This window comes from Tenrec ecaudatus, chromosome 8 (assembly GCF_050624435.1).
Source record: "Tenrec ecaudatus isolate mTenEca1 chromosome 8, mTenEca1.hap1, whole genome shotgun sequence".
In the NCBI taxonomy this organism is placed as follows: Eukaryota; Metazoa; Chordata; class Mammalia; order Afrosoricida; family Tenrecidae; genus Tenrec; species Tenrec ecaudatus.
Window position 1 is genome coordinate 68,737,573 of NC_134537.1, and position 22,836 is coordinate 68,760,408.

The window sequence follows — 22,836 nt, forward strand, 5'->3', positions numbered from 1 at the left end:
GCTACTGCTTTGACCTGTTTCACCAGCCCATTCTCTCTTTACCAAAGGACGCCTTCCACCTGGCCTGAACTATGGCCCTCCGCACCTCAGGCATCTTACATCTCCAGTTCCCCTCATTTTCTTTACCTTCTTCCTTGTCTCCATCGCTTTTGGCTGCCTACCTCCTGCCATTGAGTCGATTCCAAATCATAGAAACCGCATAGGACGGTGGAACTGCTCCCGATGGTTAAATGTCCTATAAACGTAGTAACCCGCTACGTACGCTACCAGGACTCCTCCCTTTGCTTTTGTAACTACAGATGATTCTAACTAAAAGTGCTGATGGGCTTTCGGGAAGTCCCGATGCCACTGCGATTCAGTGCTTGCCTACTAACCTGTAGGCCAGTGGATGAAGCCTGGCAGCTGCTCTGCAGGAGAAAGAAAGATGTGGTACTTTGTTTCCATGAAGGTTATGCCCTGGAGACTGCAAAGGGGGAGTTCAACTCTGTCCTACAGGTTGGTGTGGGTTGCAGTCAGCTCAGTGGCAGCAGTTTCTATTGCTAGACGCTGCGCGTATCTGCAACTTTAACTTCTAGTTCCAAACTAAGAACAGTTCTATGGACTTTATCCCCTTTAATCCTTACAACAACTTTCTGAAGCCACGGCGTGCTGCTGCCCAAGGATTTTAGGTCATTTTCCATTCAAACTTCTTGAGCACGTCTATTATTTGTGGGAGGTTTGCATCTTTTATGGGCTTCTGTTTTTTATAAATAGCAAATGATTGTGAAGTGGTCACTTAATTAATTAGCTACTTAGCTTACTTTTTGCATCTTTCTCCTTAGCCGTCTTAGCCCTCTGGCCGCCAGACCTAGTTGACTCCTGGCTTTTCCTCTTCTTGGGACACTTCCCTCCCCTTTTCGGTTTTGACCTGTCAGATGTGTCTTTCTTTGCCGGTCCATTTTTCTTTTGATCCATCCTGTGAGCGCCCCTAATGATTTGAATTCTCTGCGGTGATTCTTACGTCTCCATCGCTGAAACCTCATATTCTGGTCCCGTGTTTCCACTTATGTGTCCTCATCAGCCCTCAGTGCTATCAGTTCTCGATCACATGCTACCTCCGTAAAGGGTTAAGCATCAACCAGTTCTCTGGCCCAGTGATTCTCTTTGTAGTCCTTCCATCTTTTGTTGCTGTTTCCTGTTTCCATCCATATTTTGCCCATAGAATCCTTCAGCTTTTCAGCTTGATTTTTCCCTCGGTTCTTTCAGCTTGAGAAATGCTGAGCCTGCTGTACCCCTTTAGCTTTCAAACGCCAGGCCTTTCTAACGTCTGCTCAGCCCTTCAGCATCTCTCCCTTTCACTTTAACCGCTCTGCGTTCTAGCGCACATTTCAGAATCTCCTCCAACATCTACTTGGTCTTTTCGCCCTTTCCTGTCTGTTTAACGACTGGGAGGTTCTTCATGTGTGGTCACTCCTGCCGTTCTACTGTCAGCCTGGTCTCAGCGCATCAATGTTCAGTGCATCACATGGACTCATGAGATGATGTCTAAATTCACGTGGGATACACTCAAGACCATCATTAGGCTTTTGTGGACTAGTTTTCATTTTGTTCAGCTTCAGTTTGAACTTCCATATAACAAGTGATCATCTGATGAGCGGTCAGTTCCCGATCTCTCTTTGGCTGATGATATTGACCTTCTTCATAGACCCTTCCACAGACTTAATTGATTTGAACCCTGTGTATTTTGGCAAAGTTCACATAGATAGGCACTATTTATATTGTGGAGACTAGGTCAGTGACAACTAAGTCACTGACCTAGTAAAATTCTATCATGCAATCCCTGCCTTCATTCCTATCTATAAGGCCATATTTTCCAACTTCCCATCCCTCTTTGTTTCCCACGTTAACTTTGCAACCACCAGAAATTATCAGTGTATCTCGATGACATGCTCGGTCCGCTTCACTCTGTAGAAGTAAAACTTTTCCGTTTCCTCATCTTTGGCATAAGGTCTTAATGTGTACAGCCTGCTTCCCAATGGTCGTTAGCAGTCCATTCAGTGCACTAATACCTAGAGTACCTATTTTTTTGTATTTGCTTTTTTAAAACATTTTATTAGGGACTCATACAACTCTTATCACAATCCATACATACATCAATTGTATAAAGCACATCTGTACTTTCTTTGCCCTCATAATTTTCAAAGCATTTGCTCTCCACTTAAGCCCTTTGCATCAAGTCCTCTTTTTTCCCCTCCCTCCCCGCTTCCCCCTCTAGAGTACCTATCTTAATGCAATTCATTGCATTTGGGACAACTTGCAATTTTCCTTGGTTCATGCTTCAGACATTTCATGTTCCAATTTTATGTATGTCACCAGCTGTTTCCTGCGTTTTGAATTGTGCCCCATCCACAAGTGAAAGTCCCCAAAGCTTTCTGGCCCCAGCATCACTGAGGTGGACTCTGCTTGGAGGAGGCCTCCCTGCCCCATCCGAGTGTAAGCGCCTGTCCTCCCGGGGCTCCCTAGCAGCGTCAGGTCACATGAGGAGAGGCTGCGCAGCAGGACCTTGTCAGGAGCCCGTTGTTTCAGAAGTGGATTACCAGATTCCCCTTCCTAGTCCATCTTAACTTAAAATCCTGAGAGCATATGATTTTGATTAGTGGTGCATATATGCTCTGTATTTTGAGAAGTATGGAGAGATTGTCCGGAAAAAAAGGCCCCAGGAATTATCAGATTAAAATAAAAATGCCTCAACAATCTGATGAAGTACTAGAAATACTCACTAGCGTATGCCAACAATATTGGAAGACAACCACCTGGCCAGCCGACGGGAAGTGGTCCGTATTATTTATTACCCATTCCAAAGATAGACGATCAAAAAGGAAGCGGGAATTATCAACCAAATAATACTGATATCTCACCCAAGTAAAATTTTGTTCATGAAAACGCAAAAATGATTGTAGCAGCACATCAAGAAACTGCCCGAATTCAAATCAGATTCAGGAGGAGACATGCAAAAAGGGATGCTGATACTAGGCAGATGTTATCTGGAAGCAGAGAATAAGACACAAATGTTTACTTGTACAGAAGTGTCACAAGGAAGAGATGAGCCGGTCAGGATACAGTATAGCACTGATGAAACACACAACTTTCCTCTGGTTCTTTTATGCTTCCTTCCCCCCACTATCATGACCTCAATTCTACCTTACAAATTGGATTAGACCAGAACATGCACACTGCTACAGATAAGAGCCCACAACACAGGGAATCCAGGATAGATAAACCCCTCAGGACCAACAATGAGAATAGAGCTATCAAGAGGATAAAGGGAAGGTGGGGGAAGAAAGGGAGAATCAATCACAGGGATCAACATATAATCCCCTCCCAGTGGGATGAACAACAGCAAAAGTGGGTGAAGGGTGACAGAGGATGATGTAAGATATGAAAATAATAATCTATAACTTATCAAGGGTTCACGAGGGAGAGAGGGCGGATAAAGGAAGGAGGAGGAAAATGAGGAGCTTGTGTTAGTCTGGGTACTTGAGAGAAATCCACAGAAACCCATATGTATAAGAGAGAGTTTTATATAAAGATTAAGGGCACACCAAGAAAACATCCCAACCCAGTGCTGCCCAAGCCCCCAAGTCCAACATGAACCCATATGTCTGACACCAATCCACAAAGTCCTCCTCCATCTAACAAAACAGACACAATGATGCCAACTGCAGAAGGAAAGCCAAGTCAGTGAGTGTGTAAGCATCTGAGCGCTGGCAGGGGTCTCCACATGGCTGCTCCAGCACCCAGACCTGCATCGGGCTAGGTCCATGTGGCTTCTCTTCAGGGATGTCTTACAGGAAGTGAGCCTTGCAAGCTGAAGCAGGGAAATGCACCCTGGTCCAACCATCGCAAAACAGACCCGAGAACTAGGAAGGCAAGGTTCACAGGGCCATTTATCCATCTGCCCTTCAATTAACCCCACATGTGTTTATTGGCCAGGTTGGCACAAGAAACATTAACTATATCAGAGCTGATGTCAAGGGCTCAAGTAGAAAGAAAATGCTTTGAAAATTATGATGGCAGCATATGTACAAATGTGCTTGACACAATGGATGAAGGTATGGATTGTGGTAAGACATGTAAGAGCCCCAAATAAAAGCATTTAATAATAAAAAAAAAAAAGACAAACATGATACAAAAAAAACAACAACCCATACCAATAAACTGCTAATAAAAACAAGTACAGGAAAAAACAAAAGGTTCTAAAATTGATTGTGGTGATGATTAAACAATGCTGTTTAATATTTTTAAACTACTACATTGTAGGACATATGAATTACATATCAATAAATCTCTTAAAATCAAATAAAAATCTCATAGGAAAAATGTTTCCTTGTATTTAATTAACTATGCAAAAGTGGTATTCAGTGAGTGGTGTGGACTATCATCAATTATGGAAAGCCTTGAGAAGAATGGGAATTCCTGGACATTTACCCGTGCTCATAAGGGGTGTGTACAAAGATGGGGAGGGAATCCTTGAGATGGAACAGGGATGGTTGCAATCAGCACAGGTGTACATCAGGGTTGCATGCTTTCACTGTACAACACATTGAATCTACATGCTGACCAGGGAGTCTGAGAAGCTGCTTGGTATGCGGAAGACCATACGTTTAGGACTGCCGGAAGCATTCATAGCCTGCGATGTGACACAACCTTGCTTGCTGAGCATGAGGAGAATTTAAAGCACTCTGATGAAGGCCAGACTATACCCTTCAGTGTGGATTATATCTCAGTGTAATGAAAACTTAAATCTTCATAACTGGACCAACAGACAACATCATGATAAGTAGAGTATTGAAATTTTCTAGGATTTCATTTTACATGGATCCACCATCAACACACATGGAAGCATCAGTCAAGATTCATGCGACCTAGTGCAGCCAGCAAACCTGTTGCAGAAGATCTCTTTATACTATTAAAAAGCAAAGATGGCAATTTGAAGAATAGGGTGTCTTGACCCAAGCCCTATTTTAAATTCTTTTCGTATATACGTGAAAGCTGGGCAGTGAATGAGGAAGACGAGAAGAATTGATGCCTTTGAATTATTGTATTGGCAAATAATACTAACTGCGCATGTGCCATTATCTCTAAAAGAATAGATGTGTCTTGGAAGCAGCACAGCCATGGTGCTCCTTGGAAACAAGGGTGGCGAGCTCCGTCTCACTCACCTTGGGAGACACTAATTCAGAGGTGACCTCGCCTATTTGTGGTCACAAATTGTGCGACCCTTAGTTCTCATAATCAGTAGCAATATATGAGTAAATAGACCATAAAAATGCCACTTTGTGAATATTAAGACAGAAATTAGGGCAGTAAGAAGGCACGTGGAAAGAACACCTATTTAGGATTGGGGTTCAAAGGGTTTTTTATCTTGAAGGATGCGCACGTGTTAACTAGGAGAACTTGGGAGAATGATCCCGGACAATAAGTGTGAAAATCCTGAGGGAAGAACAATTATGCGAGACCCCAGGCAGTAAGAGGTATGCCTTCTCAGAGTCTAGACTGCTGGATCTAAACAGAATCCAGTGATAATGCTGTTTATCTCAAAAGGAATGGGGAGCAGTTAATGAGTTTAACACAGAGGATCAAAGTTTACATCATACAATGATTACTCTGGCTGAAGAACACTTTGTTTCTCCATGGTTCTGGATTTAATTTGTATTTATAATTAAATACAAATTTATGTGAATATTTATCATTGAAATTGCTTTGTTGTTTTGCTTTATTAGCTTATGTTGTTTTTCCTAGTCCAATGATCAAGAGTAATTTTATGGGAATTATTATAATTATAATGATCATAATTAGTCTGGTCTAGCAAGTTTCTAAAGTTTTTATATATATTTCCATTTCATTACATATATGGATTTTAAATTTTTTCCCCATTTTTCTGGGTGCAGTTTTCCTAATTTAGATCAATGTTAATCATGTCTCTGATGTTTCCCATATTAGTTCATTAGATATACTTCCTTCGTGAAAAGAAATCCCTGTGATATGTAAACTTATTTATATCTTGCATTTTAGTAGTCTTTTTCCTTTTACTGAGCTTCTTAGAGGAATGCGCATTTGTAAAGATTTGCGTATAGTCTTGACACTCTCCTATTTTATGTGCACTATCAGTGCACACTGCCTTTCTATTACATCATTCCCTTGTTTGAGTTTAGCATGTGGTGACCTTCTGAAAAGGCTCCTTGAGTGCCTAGCTGACTTCGTTCCTCCTGTGGTAATTCCTGGGCCATTGAAGGCAGTCAGGCACCCTCTCTGTTGGCCTTGCTGTCTTGTTCTGTAGTGATGAATTCTGGTGTCGTCCGTAACCGTGGTTGTGCTTTCTTTGTGGACCTAAGAGAGAATTGATAATTGTGGTTTGAAATTTCTTCCTGACTGAGCCTCTGTAGGCAGATGCATCAGGTAAAACAGCGAAATGGACGATTGTCAATAACATGGTGTCATTGCCAGTGGGAGGACTGGGCCCCGGGAAGCCTCGCTTCATTGTAAAGAGAAAAGCTGCTTCTCAGCCCCATGCCTTGATGGCAAGCCTTGGACTTTTTTGTTAAGGGAAGAATGAAATGAGAATTCTGTAGAAAACCTCTAGATTTTTTAATGTTGTTTCACATTTTTATTAGCATGTGCAATTGGAAGCACCTACAACTTGAAACTGGCTATGGTGTGGACAGCCTTTTGGGAACTGTGGTCTGGAGGGGCAGTCTGTTGTCTCAACTGCCCAGTGGTGTTTTCATGTCTTATGCCACACTCTTTGCCCTGTCTCAGAAGGTTCTGAGATGCACATACACGCACACACGCACGCACACAGTGTATGGGGAAAGAAGAGCTGTAAGGAAATGTCACTGCTATTGAGTGGATTCACACTCAGCAACAGACTCGGTCCTGTAGGGCAGAGGAGAGCTGCCCCTGTGGCTTTCTGAGGCTGTACACCTTTAGATGAGTAGAAAGCCTCGTTTTCCTCCCAAGGGGCATCTGGTGATTTTGAACTGCTGACCTTTCAGATGGCAGTCCCAAAGCATGACCCACTATGCCGCCAGGGCTTATCTTAAGAAAGCAAAGTTCAGTTAAGAGTTCACCCATAACCAAAAGAAAATCTCTGAAGTAGGTCATCATCGTTTTGTTTTGTTTTCCCTCCTTGAGTTCCTGAGTGAGAGTGATATGCAATATCAGCTTGCCGGTGCTGGCAGTGGGACACGAGGATCCTGAGACTACACGTTACAGGGAGGGTTGTGAACCAGGAGTCAGAAAAACCGAGATTTTCTTGCCACACCCTGCACTTATAAACACGGTGAATCTTGGACAAAATAATATTTCAGGACCTCTTTATTCCTCTCATAAAATGGAGATTCCAGTGTTTTAGAGGGTTATTGTGACTGCAAATTAGATGGTGTGTGTGTTAACTATGTGATGGTAAATAGGTCCCAGTTATCAGTGGAAGGCAGGGCAATGTCTTTTGTGGCTAACAATTGTACTACGTCATTCTCTAGCCTAATTACAGTACAACAACCTCTCCATTAAAATTGAGTAGTAATATAAAAGTATGCCACGGAATCAAAACGTGCATCCGTGCCTTTAGTATGCCTCAGCTTAAGACAGTTATTCGTCAGCTAGTTTTTATTTACGAATTCCGTGCTCTAAATACAGAACAAGTTCTGTAAGAAGTAAAGCTAGACCTTGTTCTCTTCCTTGAATACCTGAGTGTTTCTATTTGATTAGGAGGTGAAACGTGCTGGGGGATTAGTAATTTAGCTATAATTTTGAGCATCATGGGCTAATTAATGTTTGGTTTGATAATTGAAGAATTTGTTTAATTACACATAGAGTAATTATATAAATCCGTTACTTTTTGAAATGCATTAACTCTTACTTTAAATAATTTTTAAATTGAATTCCAGGATGTCTATGGACTCAGACTTTTATATGAAGCCTAATACATCTCATCAGTAGCTCTTTAAAAAAATTTTCAAACCAAAAAACTTGATCACTTCCTTTGCTCTAAGGATTTCCTTGGTGGTGCAAATGGATAAGTATTTGACTACTAACCAAAAGGTTAGTGGTTTGAGCCCACCCAGAGTCGCCTCAGAAGACAGGCCTGGTGATCTGCATCTGTACGTTTACAACTTTGAAAACTACGCTAGGCAGTTCTCGTTATACACAGGCAGTTATACAGTATACACAGTACTCGGTGTACACAGGCAATTATACGGTATACATGGTACTCAGTATACACAGGCAGTTATACGGTATATATAGTTCTTGGTATACACAGGCAGTTCTCGGTATACACAGTTCAGTATACACAGGTAGTTCTTGGTATACACAGTTCAGTATACACAGGCAGTTCTCGGTATACACAGTACTCGGTATCCACAGGGTTGACATGAGTCCAAATTAATTAAAAGGGACCTAAAATAGCAATGCTGCCAGAAGAGAGAGAAAGTTCATCCAAAAGCAGACATTCCTTTTACCTGGGTTTTGATTTTTTTAATGTATATTTTCAGGGAAGATGACTACATCATCTTGTTTACTTGTATTAGAGTATGGATCAGGGATATATTACCCTCGAAGAACAAAATGAGAGAATTTAAACATTTGCCCAATGATTTTGGACATTTGCCCAATTATATGAATCCAGTGTATTTATTATGAGTGAATCATATTATGCTTCATAATGTAATTCTATGAATTCATTTTATATTATGAATCATATGTTATTGCAAACAATGATATATAATCGGCACCTGTGTGCTAGGTACAATGCTTAGCTATTTACAAACATTTTCTCATAATTCTCATAACCTTGGAGGCTGGTGGTAGTAGCATGCTCACTTTTAACCCCATAAGGAACTAAAAACTATGCTAACAAATTTGACCAGTACACATATTAAGTGATTTAACTGGCATAAAACCTGGTCCCTCATTGGGCCTCGACTCAAGTACTCGCTTAACCCAAGAATACTTTGTTCTAACAAGCCGGCATTCTATGATGCTCACCTTCCTAACACAATCACTGAAGACAAAATGGATGCATAAGTAAATGTGGTGAAGAAAACTGATGGTGCCTGGCTATCAAAATATTATAATGTCTGGGGTCTTAAAGGCTTGAAGAGAAACAAGCAGCCATCTAGGTGAAAAGCAACAAAGCCCACATGGAAGAAGCACACCAGCCTGTGTGATCATGAGGTGTCGAGGGGATCAGGTATCAGGCATTTAAGACCCAGAACAAAACCATACCCAAGGTGAATAGAGTAGAGACCCAATGCCCTTCTGTAGACAATTGGACATCCCCTCACAGAGGGGTCACAGGGAAGAGATGAGTCAGTCAGGGTGCAGTATTGCACTGATGAAACACACAACTTTCCTCTAGTTCTTTGGTGCTTCCTTCACCCCACTATCATGACCTCAGTTCTACCTTACAAATTGAATTAGACCAGAGCATGCACACAGAGATAGATAAGATCCCTTAACACAGGGAATCCAGGATAGATAAACCCCTCAGGACCAACAATGAGAGTAGAGATACCAGGAGGATTAGGGGAGGATGGGGGGATGGGTAGAAAGGGAGAATTGATCACAAGGATCAATCTAGTACCTCCTCCCAGGGGGCCGAATAATGGAAAAGTGGGTTAGGGGAGATGGAGGATGGTGTTAGATATGAAAATTATGTAACTTATCAATGATTTATGAGGGAGGGTGGGGGACAGGGAGGGGGAAGAAATGGGGAGCTAATATCAGGCTCAAGTGGGAAGAGAATGCTTTGAAAATGATGATGGTGGCAAATGTGCTTGACACACTGGATGAATATATGGATTGTGGTAAGAGATGTAAGAGCCCCCAATAAAAGTATTTTTAAAAAACCTGGTCAATAATGATAATAATTTATCTGTGCTTCATTCCTATGCTAATTTGCCTTGTTGACATGGTGTTAATTCTTAGAGGATTAATGCATTCACAATGAAGCATATGCACCCAAATTGAAAGTGATCTGTTGATTGTCTGTTCATGAATGTAATCTGAGACCTTCTACCTCTGCCCCTGACCAGCCTAGATAACTTTTAAATGACTAAAACTAAAAGAAACATTTCCTTTTAAGATGGATCCTGGAATGCGGAACCTCAGAAAGTGATTCAATTAGGGGTCCTTCCAGTTAGAAGTCTCCTGCTGATGGAGGATACACTCTGGGCAGCTTCTGGGGGACAAGTTTTCATCATCAGCATCGAGACCCTTTCCATAGAGGTAAGCTATTTTAAGTGACCACACAGTGTGGAAAAGTTGCCCATCAAAATTTTTCCAATTCATTTCCAGTGCTGGAAGTCAAAGTCAGATCTGCTACTCTTAGTTCTTGCTTGTAGCCATGTACTGAAATAAAACGTCTGAATTTTGTTTAGAAAGAAAGATTCGCTAGACTGTTCAAGTAACCATTTTCTAATCATGCATCCATGGGAATTTTTGTTCCATGTTTCACTGTTAACATAAACTTTAAAATATATAGTCATGCACATATGTGAACACATAGATGTCTCTATAGCTCTGTGTGCACACAGGTATGCGGAATGTTGTTGTCGTTAGGTGCCATCGAGTTGGTTCCAACAGAATGAAACATTGCCCAGCCCTGTGCCATCCTGACAGTTGTTCCTGTGCTTGAGCCCATTATTGCAGCCACTGTGCTAGTCCATCTCATTGATGGGCTTCCTCTTTTTTTGCGGTCCCTCCATTTTACCAAGAATGAGGTCCTTCTGCAGGGACTGGTCTCTCTTGACAGTATATCCAAAGTCTGGAAGACCAGGGGTCCATGCTCCGCATTAGCTCTGGTCATGTTCCCATTCATTAGGTTTGCGTGTCTGCCAATGCTTCGAAGCTACACCTCAGGTGTTCAGCGTCTTTTCCCAACAAAGTGGGGAGCTGAGTCCTTCTTCACTGTCTGTTTTTAGTCAGGAAGCTCCACTGAAACCTGTTCATTTTGGGTGACCCTGCTGGCATGTGAAATCCCAGTGACACAGCAGCACACAAACCACCACAGTACAACACACTAACAGAGGAGTGGTGGACATGGAGTATAGGCATCAAATTCAAACAAGTATTTTAAATTGTAGAATATGAAATCACAATAGAGTAATAGTAAGTGTACACTGATGTAATCTTCGACTTGGGAGGAACTCTTAGAGTGTGTATCAGGACAGTGACAACTCAGGAGATTAAGTTCTTGTTAGGATCACAAGGTTACACACGTGGACAAAGCTGCATATTGAATTACAGTCTTACCTAGAAGTCAAAAACTCGTTCTCTTGGATATCAGGTAGTTTGCTTGTTTGTTTGTTTTTAGTTTGTTGGTCTTTTACATATTTGAGTAGCCTGCACAGCCTCCCCATTGAAGAGCCTGTCAGGAAACAGTCTACTGGACAGACAGTGGCTATCTGGTCACACGTGACTCTTCACCATGAGCGGAATTAACTGTCATTTTCAAAAATTCAGAGTCTAAGATAAAAGTATTTAAAATTACTTTTTCCCAATATTTTTGTAGTAAGGTTTTGGTTCTACTTGTATCCATTTGATACTGTTTTATGTCCCCTTAGGGTAAGAAATGTTCAATCATGCCTTGAGCAAAGAGTTAATATATGTCATGAATGATAGCATTATGCAGAGTATTTTTTAATCAGTGCTGTAAACAACTTCTTGTGTTTTCTTTTCCTTTCCATACCATCAAAAATATCATCTTTGTAATTATGTTTTTAGAAGGCAAGGTTCAAATCCTAACCCAGCTAAGTTACTACAGAGTGGTCATAGATAAACCAATTAACTAAGCCTCAATTATTTGACTTAGAAACTTAGAATCAGACTTATCACTCAGGCTGTTTTGTAGGTAAAATACTAAAGAAATTTACCTAACAAAGAGCACTTCAGTTGAGATTGTTATATATAAATAGAATGAATGATTAATAAAATAACAATATCCAGGACATCAATTTTTTATTTATGAGTTAATGTATTTGCTTTCTTTTCACAGGGGGGAATAATCATATAACAGCATTTCTTTAAAACATTTCTCCAAGAACAATAGATTATTTTTGTCATAAATTAATATTCAAACTCTAATTTGATTTCTTATATATATTAAGGTGATTAAGGACTAACATAATTTTCCCAAAGTGTGACATTATTATGATCAAAGTGTTATATCCACATGTCCTAAATAATTTGTATCCTGAAATCCTTGAAGTCCCAGAAAGAATTTTTGTTTGGAACCAAATGTACTGTGAATCCCCTTCCTCGATATTTTTAGTACAGCGTAAATACATTTATATAGAGTAAGTAAGAACCTGCTCTCTTCGGGGAAAAGGAAGAGGGAGAAAGAGAGAGAGAAATGCAGTGCATCACTCGGTTCCTGTAGCCCAAGTTCAGCTACTGGAAGAGCTCGCCAGATCTGAGACCACGATGCATTTCCACCCTGCCACAAAGCAAGGCTCCAAGCACCCGATATGTTGCTGAAAGAGGAACAGGGCCAGCCAGGCTGCACACCAGGAGAGGCTGCTGATGTGTGGCATGCAGCTGGGCTTCCGTTTCATGGGATGGAAGGCGCAGAGTACACGTGAAGCCGCTATTGGAAGAAAAAGCGTACCTAGAGTTTAAATGTCCATAAAATGACTTTACTCTGAGTCAGTGGTGGTATACTTAGAAGATGAGAATGGGTCCGGGCTCCAGTCCCAGGCGTGGCACTGCAAACCAGGATGAACACTGTAGACAGCGCCCAGCGTTGCTGAGCGCCGTGCTTGACGTAGGTGGCACTTGCCTCTGCCTTCTTGCTAAGAAGAGATGACAGAATACGTTTCAACTGCGACACTGCCCTACATAAATGAAAACTACACTCGCTTAGATTTATATTAATCCAGCGTTCTTTTTTATTTCTCAATTGCATATGAATTTGTTAATTTCTTTCCCTTTTTAAAAAACTTAGGGCATTAGATATGTGAATACAACTCTAGAAGTTTGACTTTTAGGAAAACGATCATTTCTCTGGACTTCTGGCAGGTGCTGAACCCACAGATTTGTTCCGTGAAACCACGGATTTCACAGTTCATTTCAGTTTGACTCCTATAGCTGCGGGGGAGTGCAACCTGCTCTTTCTGCTCTTGATTTTCTACAGCATGCGAAGCCCCTGCACAGACAAAACAGAGCAGGAGCAGAGAACAGAAGACTAGAATTCCCAAAGATAAAATACTAAAATCTGACGATTCATAACATTATTTTTATAAATTAATTCGTGTTTCTCATAAGAATTCTTACCATTCTTTAGAAGGCTTAACCCAGAGCACAAGTCAGCACAAGCTAACAGAGCCGAGGCAAGATGCTGAACCTGTTTACTTTCAGATCCCCTTCAGAATCACACAATCAATATTCATGTAATTAATGATCCAGTAGAAACATCATACATTTACAAAGTACCTGGCATTGTTAAAATAAAATCCAAACAAAACAACAGAGATGAGCAAGATACAGACTTTAGTTTAGAATAGTTGCGTCCCCCAAATAGACGCAGTGCACTGTACACACTTTGAGGACTGCCTACAAGTCATCCCAGGACTCAAGCGCAGTACGCTGCGCTGACAGCTAGAATTAGTGCTGGTTATGTAACTTGCCGAGGGACCCTGGTGACTCAGTGGATAGCTGGATGGACTGCTAACCACCGACGTGGCAGTTTGAACCCCGCCAGCTGCTCTGGGGATTTACTGCCCTGGAATTGTGCTGAGCAACTTGTTCAAAAGTTACTAAGATTGTCAAGCTGGCGACAGCAAAGCATTAACTCAACTGTGGGGCACTTGTGAGCCTGTAGTGATGTGCAAGTGCACAGGTTGTGTACACCTGAAACCATCCCTGTGTCGGATTAGTAGGAATTCACTAAAAGAAGATAGGAAGAAAAGCATTTAAGAGAGAAGGAGCAATGCAGGTAAAGATGATGAAAGCAAATTTCCCAAGGAAATGCAAATAGTTTTTGTTTGCCAGGACATGGGTGGGGTGAGGGTGCTGATAGAGCGTTGGCAGTGAGACTGAGGCAGATCAGCACACGTCTGTCCAGTAGACTAGAGAGTATTCAGAGGGCGTTCCTCCGACGCTGCCTGGAATGCAGTGGGCAGTGCTGGCGCTGTCGCGGCCCCACTGAACGCAGTTGGAGTTGACGTTATTTCCTGTAGCGCCGTTGAATGAGACTTTCTGTAGAACACTACCATTGCTGTTTGCGCTGGGGACCACTGAAGATTTTAAGCACAAAACAAGGTTGTGTTCTTGGGTTGCTATTTTGCAAGTAGTTTAGCAAGGTAAAAGGATGAAGACTGGAAGATGAATTGGGAAAGTTATTCCAGGTGAACATCAGGAAAACGAAGATGATTCCAGCTAAAGGGAGAACTCCAAAAAAAATCTTACTGCCATTGAGTCGATTCCAACTCACAGTGACAGGGTAGGACTTCCCCGTGGGTTTCTGAGACGGTGGCTCTTTAGGGAGCAGATCTGCGGTGCATGCGGACTGGAAGAAGGAGGCATTTTGTCAAGAGCAACAGTTGCGCCGCACAGATGACAGACGCGTCCATCGACGTAGTGCGGTGTTCTGGCCCTCTTGCTGCAGCGGTGGATGTAGTCAGGGGCTAGTTGGGAAGCACTGTTCAGGAGGTGCTCACAGTGCGCTGGCTGACTCGGTAACATGGAGATGGATTCACCAGAAGAGAGGGGCAATGCCCAGCTTGCCTGAAGCACTGGTTTGAAACGGTAGACCCTGGGACAGCCACATTACAATCTCAGGGGATATCTCCAAAATAGTCATTTGGAGCCCCATCCACCTACTGAATCACAAACTTGATTTGGGGCCCAGAAAACTATGATCAGTGGTTTCCAGATAATTGTGATCAACAATGAACTTTGAAAACCACTGCCCTAAAGCCATTCAGGAAGCAAAAGCTATACTACAGTGTAGAATTAACTGAAAAAAAAAAAAACAGAAAGGAAGATCCATACCTGAGATCTACCTTACATAAACGGGGAGGGAAATCCAGTTCTCTAGAAGACAGGGCCAGCCTCGGGGTGTGTGTGTGTGTGTGTGTGTGTGTGTGTGTTTGGTTTCATCCTATGCTCTTCTCTCGTACTTCCTGTGTAAAAATATGAGGGCAGATCAGCTCTCAGACTGCTGGCCTCCGTGCGTGAGGGAGAGTGGGACTGTTGACCGGCACGAGAGGCTGGAAAGAGAACAGACAGCGGACTCAGTGATGCGCAGGGAGCACTATCACTTGGCACCTTTACTTTGAGGTGTGAGTGGTGTTTCCAGGAGGAGGCAGTCATTAGGCGGTTGAATATATAGTTTGATACATACATATTTCAAAAAGTCAGGGAGAAAACTCCATTCGCTTTTAATTCTATGTACTTCACACACTTTTAAAAGTCTCCTTGGGTGTATGTATCTATAACCTGCTGTTGTTGAAGCCATGGGCATGGACAAGTGTGAGCAGAGTGAGGGGCCAGGGAGGGAAGAGTACCGGCACCAGCATGGAAAACCTACAACATCTCAGGGAATTCTGAGGAAAAGGACCTCGAGAGGATAATATCAGACTAGGAAAATGGAGCATCATCGAGAACAAATTAAGAATGCACTTTTTAGAAGCAAGATTAGTCCCTAGAGTTTAATGTAAGCGAAGGCAAATAGATCAGTGAGGTTTAAGAAATACCCATTGAGACTGACCAAGAAAAAAGAAAAAGATCAAACTCAAAATGCCAAAATCAATCATGAAAAGAGAGGCATTACTACCAACCTTACAGAAATAATAAAAAGATAAGGGAAAACTGAAAAATCGCATGCCGACAAATTAGTTAATTTACATAACTAGAAAGACAGAAACTACCAAAACAGACTTGTGAAGAAATAAAAAAAACTTAACAGATTTTGTTAATAAAACAAGTCAAAAAGATTGGTTTGATTGTTTTGAGTCTCACAGGAGAGATAGCCAGTGATAGGATAGCTCCTATTAAAAGCAGAGTTAGCACCGACTGTTCACTGTGTCTGAGTGCATCAGTGATCGCTCACCTCCGTGAACCCTTCCTATGCATCATTTCCATGCCACCTGGCCAGAATCTGTACATCAAAGGTGAATAGACACAATCTTCTCAGTAACCATTCTTCTCCTTGTTCTGAAAAATTAAGGAGCAGCTCTTAAGTCAAAGATGTCCTTTTCTGTTTATTTTCCTATGGGGTTTTTAATTACTCTACCACAATTTAGAGACTTTCACATGGTCATCATCTGCTGTAAATTTCAAGAATTTATGTAGGGTGGTATTTCTTGTACTGTTTCTCTAAGATTCACTCCCACTTTCTCTCATTGCTTCTAATCCCCAAGAGGCAGGAATAACAGCAGCAGATGTTTCTTGCTGAGCACCAACCACATGGCCCTGGTGCAGGTGAGGTGCTGATCCATCAGATGGATCCGGCACAGCTCCTGCCGAGAAGAGCTGTCAGTGTCAGACATACACTTGAGAAAACAGACGGGGCATCAGATACCAAACTAAGGGGCACAGACTAAAGTATTTTGGGGGCTCCCTATAGACCAGAGATAAAGAACTGGCCTTTAGCTGAGCCTGGAGATTTGGGAAGGAAAATGGCCCTCATGGTGTGGGCTAGTTGTTGGGCTGCTAACCCTAATGTGGGTAGTTCAAATCCACTAGCTGCCCTACTGACGCTGGGTAAGACTGTCTACTCCTGTAAAGACTTACAGCCATCGCAACCCTTATATAAGATCACTGTGCGTTGACATGATAGCAGTGGGCATGATTTTGTTTTTTGTCAAGTAAGTCGAGAGACAAAAGATGCCCAGAATTAAATGGGAAATGATTGACCTCCTTAGTTCCCAGATATTCTCATTACTCCCTCCCACCTACCTCTTGTTTTCCCTCCTTTTTCCAGCTGACACGGTAGTCTTGTGTTTACTTTTTGGGCACAGCCCTCTTATTTCAGTCCTCCTTCAGTGGGATATGGGTCCTGAGAATACTCAGACTAGCCACATGTTTTCAAAGCTGGAGCTTGTCAGCTAACAGGGGCACTGTGGTCATTGGAATCTTTGGAGTTCTATGGAGTACTTTGATCTTGTTGGGGAAATAGCACAGTCTGATTGCTGATGCCGGTTTCTCGCCTACACAGAAACATCTGTAGTTTTGCAGTAGTAGCTTCAATTGTGTCATAAAGCATGGAAGTGCCTGCTGATGAATTCCTCTCCAATTCCACTGGAACACTTCATGGCCAGGACACATGACACAGCATGAAGCCCTGAGACTGTAGTTTACAGGACTGGTTTGAGCAGCCTTTGTGATACAGCGCTGTGAGCCACAACTGTATTCGGCAGATACCCCCATCCATTACCTTCTCGTTGATTTTCTCAGAGTCAGCTTGAGGCTCATCAAGAAGAGGGAATGGTGATCTCTCACATGGCAGTTGCTGGTGTTGGAATTTGGATCGCCTTTACATCCGGGTCCACACTTCGCCTGTTTCACACAGAAACACTTAAGCATCTCCAGGACATCAACGTAGCCACCCCTGTTCATCATATGTTACCAGGTAACTGGATTGGGTTTGTGTGCTAAGTGTGCGTACATTAATCCTCTATTGTCTTGCGTCATTTGTCTCCTTGAGCTGAGTGGCGTATGGCCTGGCATCTGAGCCACTCAGAGAACCTTGCTACTGGTCATATTTCCCAGTCCCTGTCACCATCAATTACATGATGTTGATCATGGAGATCTAGCTCTATTCCCCTCTAGTGCCCGGTCCCCCAGTTGAAAGCCCCCTCGCCGTTGGATCAGTTCTGTCGAATAGCAACCGTGTAGGACTGAGTAGAACTGCCGCACAGGGTTGCTAGGACTATAAATCCTTCTTCTGTGCAGTAGCAGTCACTTTGAACCGCCAGCCATTCCATTAGTAGCCAGGGATGTAGCCACTGTGACACCAGGTCCCTCCCAGTGCTCCAGTGCCTGTGTATTCTGAGAGCATGTGCCTCTCCAAGCAGACTCCGTGTCTTCCACCATCAGCTGTGTCCCATTCCCAGCTGTTCTGTCTGGTTATGTGCTTTCTTGCTCCTTAGGTAGTTCCATGACCATTAAGAGGTGGCAATTAACTTTAGAAAGAATCTTGGACATCTAAATTAGCTAAATATTCCAGATTCTTTACAGAACAAAATGGCAAACAGAAACACTTGACATCACCAACTTTCTGAGTAGCAACTGGCCTGGACTGGAAGGGGGAAGCCTAAGGCCTGACTCTCATGCTGATGGCAATGGGGACCTTTGGAGTCCTGAACACTCCAGAGTCTCTCAGTGGATCAAGACTCTGTGGTATCAGAAAGTCAGCCTCTACTTATCACAGCAGTTACCCTTCATGATGCTTCCATGTTTCCCCTGAAGTCGTACTCTTGTCAATCAGCTTAAATCATTAGGCTTTCATTGACCTAATACTATAGTTTTATAAGGCCAAGGCTTAGATTGTACAGTCAAACCTCCTGTTCTCAACCTTGTCTTTAAAAAGAATACATGTCATATTTGGGGTCAGCTTCATGGACATATGACCTGTGCATGCTTTGACTCAGAAGGGCCTGTGCTTGCTTTAGCTCTGATTTTGCCATCCTAAAATGTTTATTACTTTATGAGCACGAGACGCCATGTTTTCTTTTTTGCCTTCACTGCCATTGAGTCAGTGCTGGGTCAGAGCAACCCTATAGGAAAGGGTTTCTGAGACTCTAACTCTATATGGGAGTAGAAAGCCCTGCCTTTCTCCTATAGAGTGGCTGGTGGCTTCAAACTGCTGACTTATGGTTAACAGCTCAACATAACCACTACACCAGTGACCCTATAGGACAGGGTAAAACTGGCCCCCGTGGGAATCCAAGACAGCAACTCTTTGTCAGAGCAGAAAGCCTCATCTTCCTCCCTCAGAGTGGCCGATGGTTTCCTTGCAACCCAACACATAACCAGGTCTCCCCTAGGGGTGCTGTTTTTGTGGTGGGGTGTGGTCCGGGGGTTCCAACTTATCGGGACCCTATGTACAACACAATGGGCCACTGGTCAGTCCTCACCATCCTCGAAACGGGTCCAATCTTGAGCCTATTGTTGTAGGCACTGTACCAATCCATCTCCTCGAGGGGCTTCGTCTGTCTGGCTGCCCCTCTACTTTGTCAAGCATGATGTCCTTCTCCAGGGACTGGTCTTTCCCGACAACATGTCCAAATATGGGAGCCAAAGTTTCACCATCCTTGCCTTTTGCACTACGCCCTTCAAATTATGTAACTGGTCTTAATTCCAGTGCCCCACTCTCTTGAGTTAATTGGTTTGAAGTAGGATTAATGACTCCCCCAGAGGACTCTAATGCACAGCTAGACCTAAGAATCAATTATCTTGGCTATAGGTTTGCCATACATATGACAATGCTGCAAGGCAACAAACATGGTGAGGACTGAAAACCCATTCTCGTAAAGCTGACATGCCCATCTCCCAAGTAGGATTGTATCACCCGCATCGACAGTCAGTGGCTAGAATGGAATAATTATAGTGTTGATTAGCCACGGAACCTTGGAAAACGTCAACCTTGTGGTCACTTGGATTTTTCCATTTCTAGAATGAATTAGGAAAATGCTTTCTCCTATTTACTTTCTGACAATTTTGTGGAAGGAGCTGTGAACATTCTGCAATTTACTGATACAGCACTAATTTTAGAGCCGTGCTGCTTATTAAAGGACTGGAGTTCTTTTAGTGAAATTGTCACATGGCATAGCATACAACATTGGGAGCCTTGGCACACTATTTGTGTGTAGTCGATCAGAGGTTAAAGCGAGGCATTCTGCTCCTGTAGCATCACAGTCTCCCCGCTACGGGGCAGTTCTTTCGTGTCCTGTAAGGTTGCTGTAAGTCAGAATCAACGTGATGGCAGTGAGTTTGAGTTTATTTGTTTGTTTGTTTGTTTTTTATTTGTTTGTTTTTAATACTGCTCTGTTATTTTAAACAAAAATAAGCATTATCATAAGCTCGATAGGTTATTGATTTCTAGATATAGCCATTCTTGATGGAAGTAAATATGTGCCTAAATTCTTTCTCTGAAAAGCAATTCTCTCTTTCTCATCCCCTCTAGATACACACACACACACACACACACACACACACACACACATCATTTGTTAAATAGAAACCAAAAAACCAAACTCACTACCACTGGGCTGATTTGGACTCGTGGCGTCTGTGTCGGACAGAGTCCAACTGTTAGTGTTTCTAAGACATTAAATCTTCCTGGGAGCAGCTGGCGGGTTCAGATGTCTGACCTCATGCTTAGCAGTTCAGTTAATAGTCCATAAGGCTTCTTAGAGCGAGTGCTGTACATACTGAAAGCACTAAGATAGTAGAATTTAATCTTGAGACACATTTCAAATCACCTTGCTGAGTAAAATTTTTAAATCGACCACGTTCAAGGCAAAGATGAGCTAGGACAACCCAGGACATAGGTAGAGAGCTGTCCTCTGGCAGGGGAGGAATGCTTGAAGCCTAGGATGCTCAGCCAAGGGCCTCCCCCTCACTTCAGAGGAGGGAGCCTATGTTAGCTGATTCTGACGATGAATAGATGTCAGGCATTATATGCGAGAGATAGTCTTTACTAGAGAACTACTCTGCACAGTTTTCCAGTGAGAAAAATGGAGATGCATGTCACATGTAAATTTATTTTTAAAATAACAAAATTGTTTAGAGCCTCTCTGTCTCTGAAAACATACTGCTATAGAACATGAGGTAATATTTTCTTTTGAGCACACACATGCTGGTGAAGCAAATGTTTGCCATTGGACACTGTTGGAGTTGTTGGGGTGAAACCAAGTCAAATTCACAGAGTGCCAAAACATGCATTTATGTTGCCAGTTCACGGCCTGTCTGTTCAAAGGCCTGCCCACCAGGGAAGGTGTTGCTTTTGTTGTAGTAGGAGCTGCTCTCAAGGCCCCCAGACGTGTGTCCCGTGCTGGCGGCCCAGCTCTCAGCAGCGCCTTGTCTCACAGCCGTGGAGGGGCAGCCGGGGCCCTGGCTGACATCACTGCCTTCCTTCCAGCGAGGTTGCCATGGCTTCCAGAATCCTGACAGGCTAGCCACCGAAATGCACTGAGGATGCAGGAACAGCTACTAAGATCCGGCTCCGCCCATGTTACTTTCCACCCTCCAATTAAAATCCAAAAGAAAAAATAGTGATGAAGGGAAGTCAGTTTTAAAAAAATCCAAGTTAATGCTTATACATAATTCAATAAAATCTAATAGCACTCCTAGGCTTGTTAGAAATAGAACAAAGCAGTCTTGTGCCCCATCCCTCCACTCTCATCAACACCTTTCCCTCCCTTGGCTGCTGCTGATACCAGTATTGAACGTCCATGTTGCTTTTTAAAAATCAGGTTTGTGTGGCTTTTTCTTGAGTTTTCCATTCCACATGCTCTCTTTTTGGCTTCCTACTATAGAAGAAAACAGATTAAATTGTCATACATTCTTCACAACATACACACGCCCACCAGCTCCCTCCCACTTCACACAACACATAAACAAGTATGTGAATGAACTTTCTTCCTCCCGGTTCAATTTCCATCACAATTTGGTGTTATGTTAAATATATCAGTGCTCACATACTTTTCACCATGTACGTAATTGTGGCGGAACCACCTAATGTAATCAAGTTGCAGTTCTGCCTTTCTACTTTTTCAACTTTTCAGTTTAGTAATGCCCTGGTTTTTGCATAAATAGAATACCATTTGCTGATCTCGTAATCTGCCCTGCAGGCTCTTACAAAATGATGCAATCCTCCCCTGTGCTGTCAGATGCCTTAAGAAATTTGGCAGGACCACTGCCCCTCCCAGAGCGCCCTCCCCCCAACACTTCTGGCTTCTCCTGGGGGAAGTTACTCACGGATAAAGCTTTCACCCGGGCCTTCCTTCTGCTATCGGATTGCACACTCCTGCAGGATCTGGCCTCGGTCGGTCTTTTCTTTCAGGAACCCTGTTTGTTCTAGGCTGTTTGTGCAGAAGTCGATGAAGGTGAAGGCAAGCGTGGAGCCTGCCATGTTTAATCACAATGGAGTGGAATGCCTTTAGTTGGCCTTCATTCTCTGGCATCCGTGTTTAAAAATAATCCTATACTTTATATCTGGGAAATGTTTAGCACTCTTATATCCACATCTGATATTCTCCTGCCAGGTTTTGATGTGTTGACACTGTAGCTTAAGAGACAAGGGGACAAAAGGTGGGTAATTTAGAGCAGAATACAGTGATACTAGGAATTAGACTTCCTTTGATATGCTGCCGATGGAGAAGAGTTGCTTCTATTCAGTGCTTCTTGAATAAGATCCCAGGAACACTGTAAGCTGAAATTGTTCCAAATTTCATTACAAGTCCAAATTTGTGACTTAGAACAAAAAGGCTTAAAAAGTTATTTCTCCTCTTATCCTTTTTCTAATTTGAATTTTATTTCTAGTATTGTATGGTAATACATATTATGACATTTTCATTTCCACATAAATAGTTCAATTAGTGTGTGTTCATAGTAAATTTAAGTGTATTGAGCTTGAGGCTTCTGTGTTAGGATTGTGTTCCTGGAACCCTGTGCATGCGGTGTATTTTTGCAGAAATATGCTGGCCTTCTCAAGTTGCGTTTGTGAAGGCACCCATATCAGCTTTATCATTCATATGGCCAGAATATATAAATGTATCCTTTGGTACTATCACTGGTTCTAGAGATAGAGACATGCCAAACCAAAGTTAAGAATTTGAAAATAATAAT

The 22,836-nt window shown here is 42.5% G+C and overlaps 1 protein-coding gene across 7 annotated transcripts in view; it reads left to right on the top strand.

The window, feature by feature from the left end:
- The window catches only part of ARHGEF10 (Rho guanine nucleotide exchange factor 10), a 202,501-nt gene that overhangs the window by 165,740 nt on the left and 13,925 nt on the right, over nt 1-22,836 (top strand). For all 7 annotated transcript variants that reach the window (XM_075556420.1, XM_075556416.1, XM_075556415.1 and 4 more), the window contains 2 exons: nt 10,127-10,269; nt 17,440-17,614. In XM_075556420.1, coding sequence (XP_075412535.1) covers nt 10,127-10,269; nt 17,440-17,614 — 318 coding nt within the window. The remainder of the gene's footprint in view (nt 1-10,126; nt 10,270-17,439; nt 17,615-22,836) is intronic.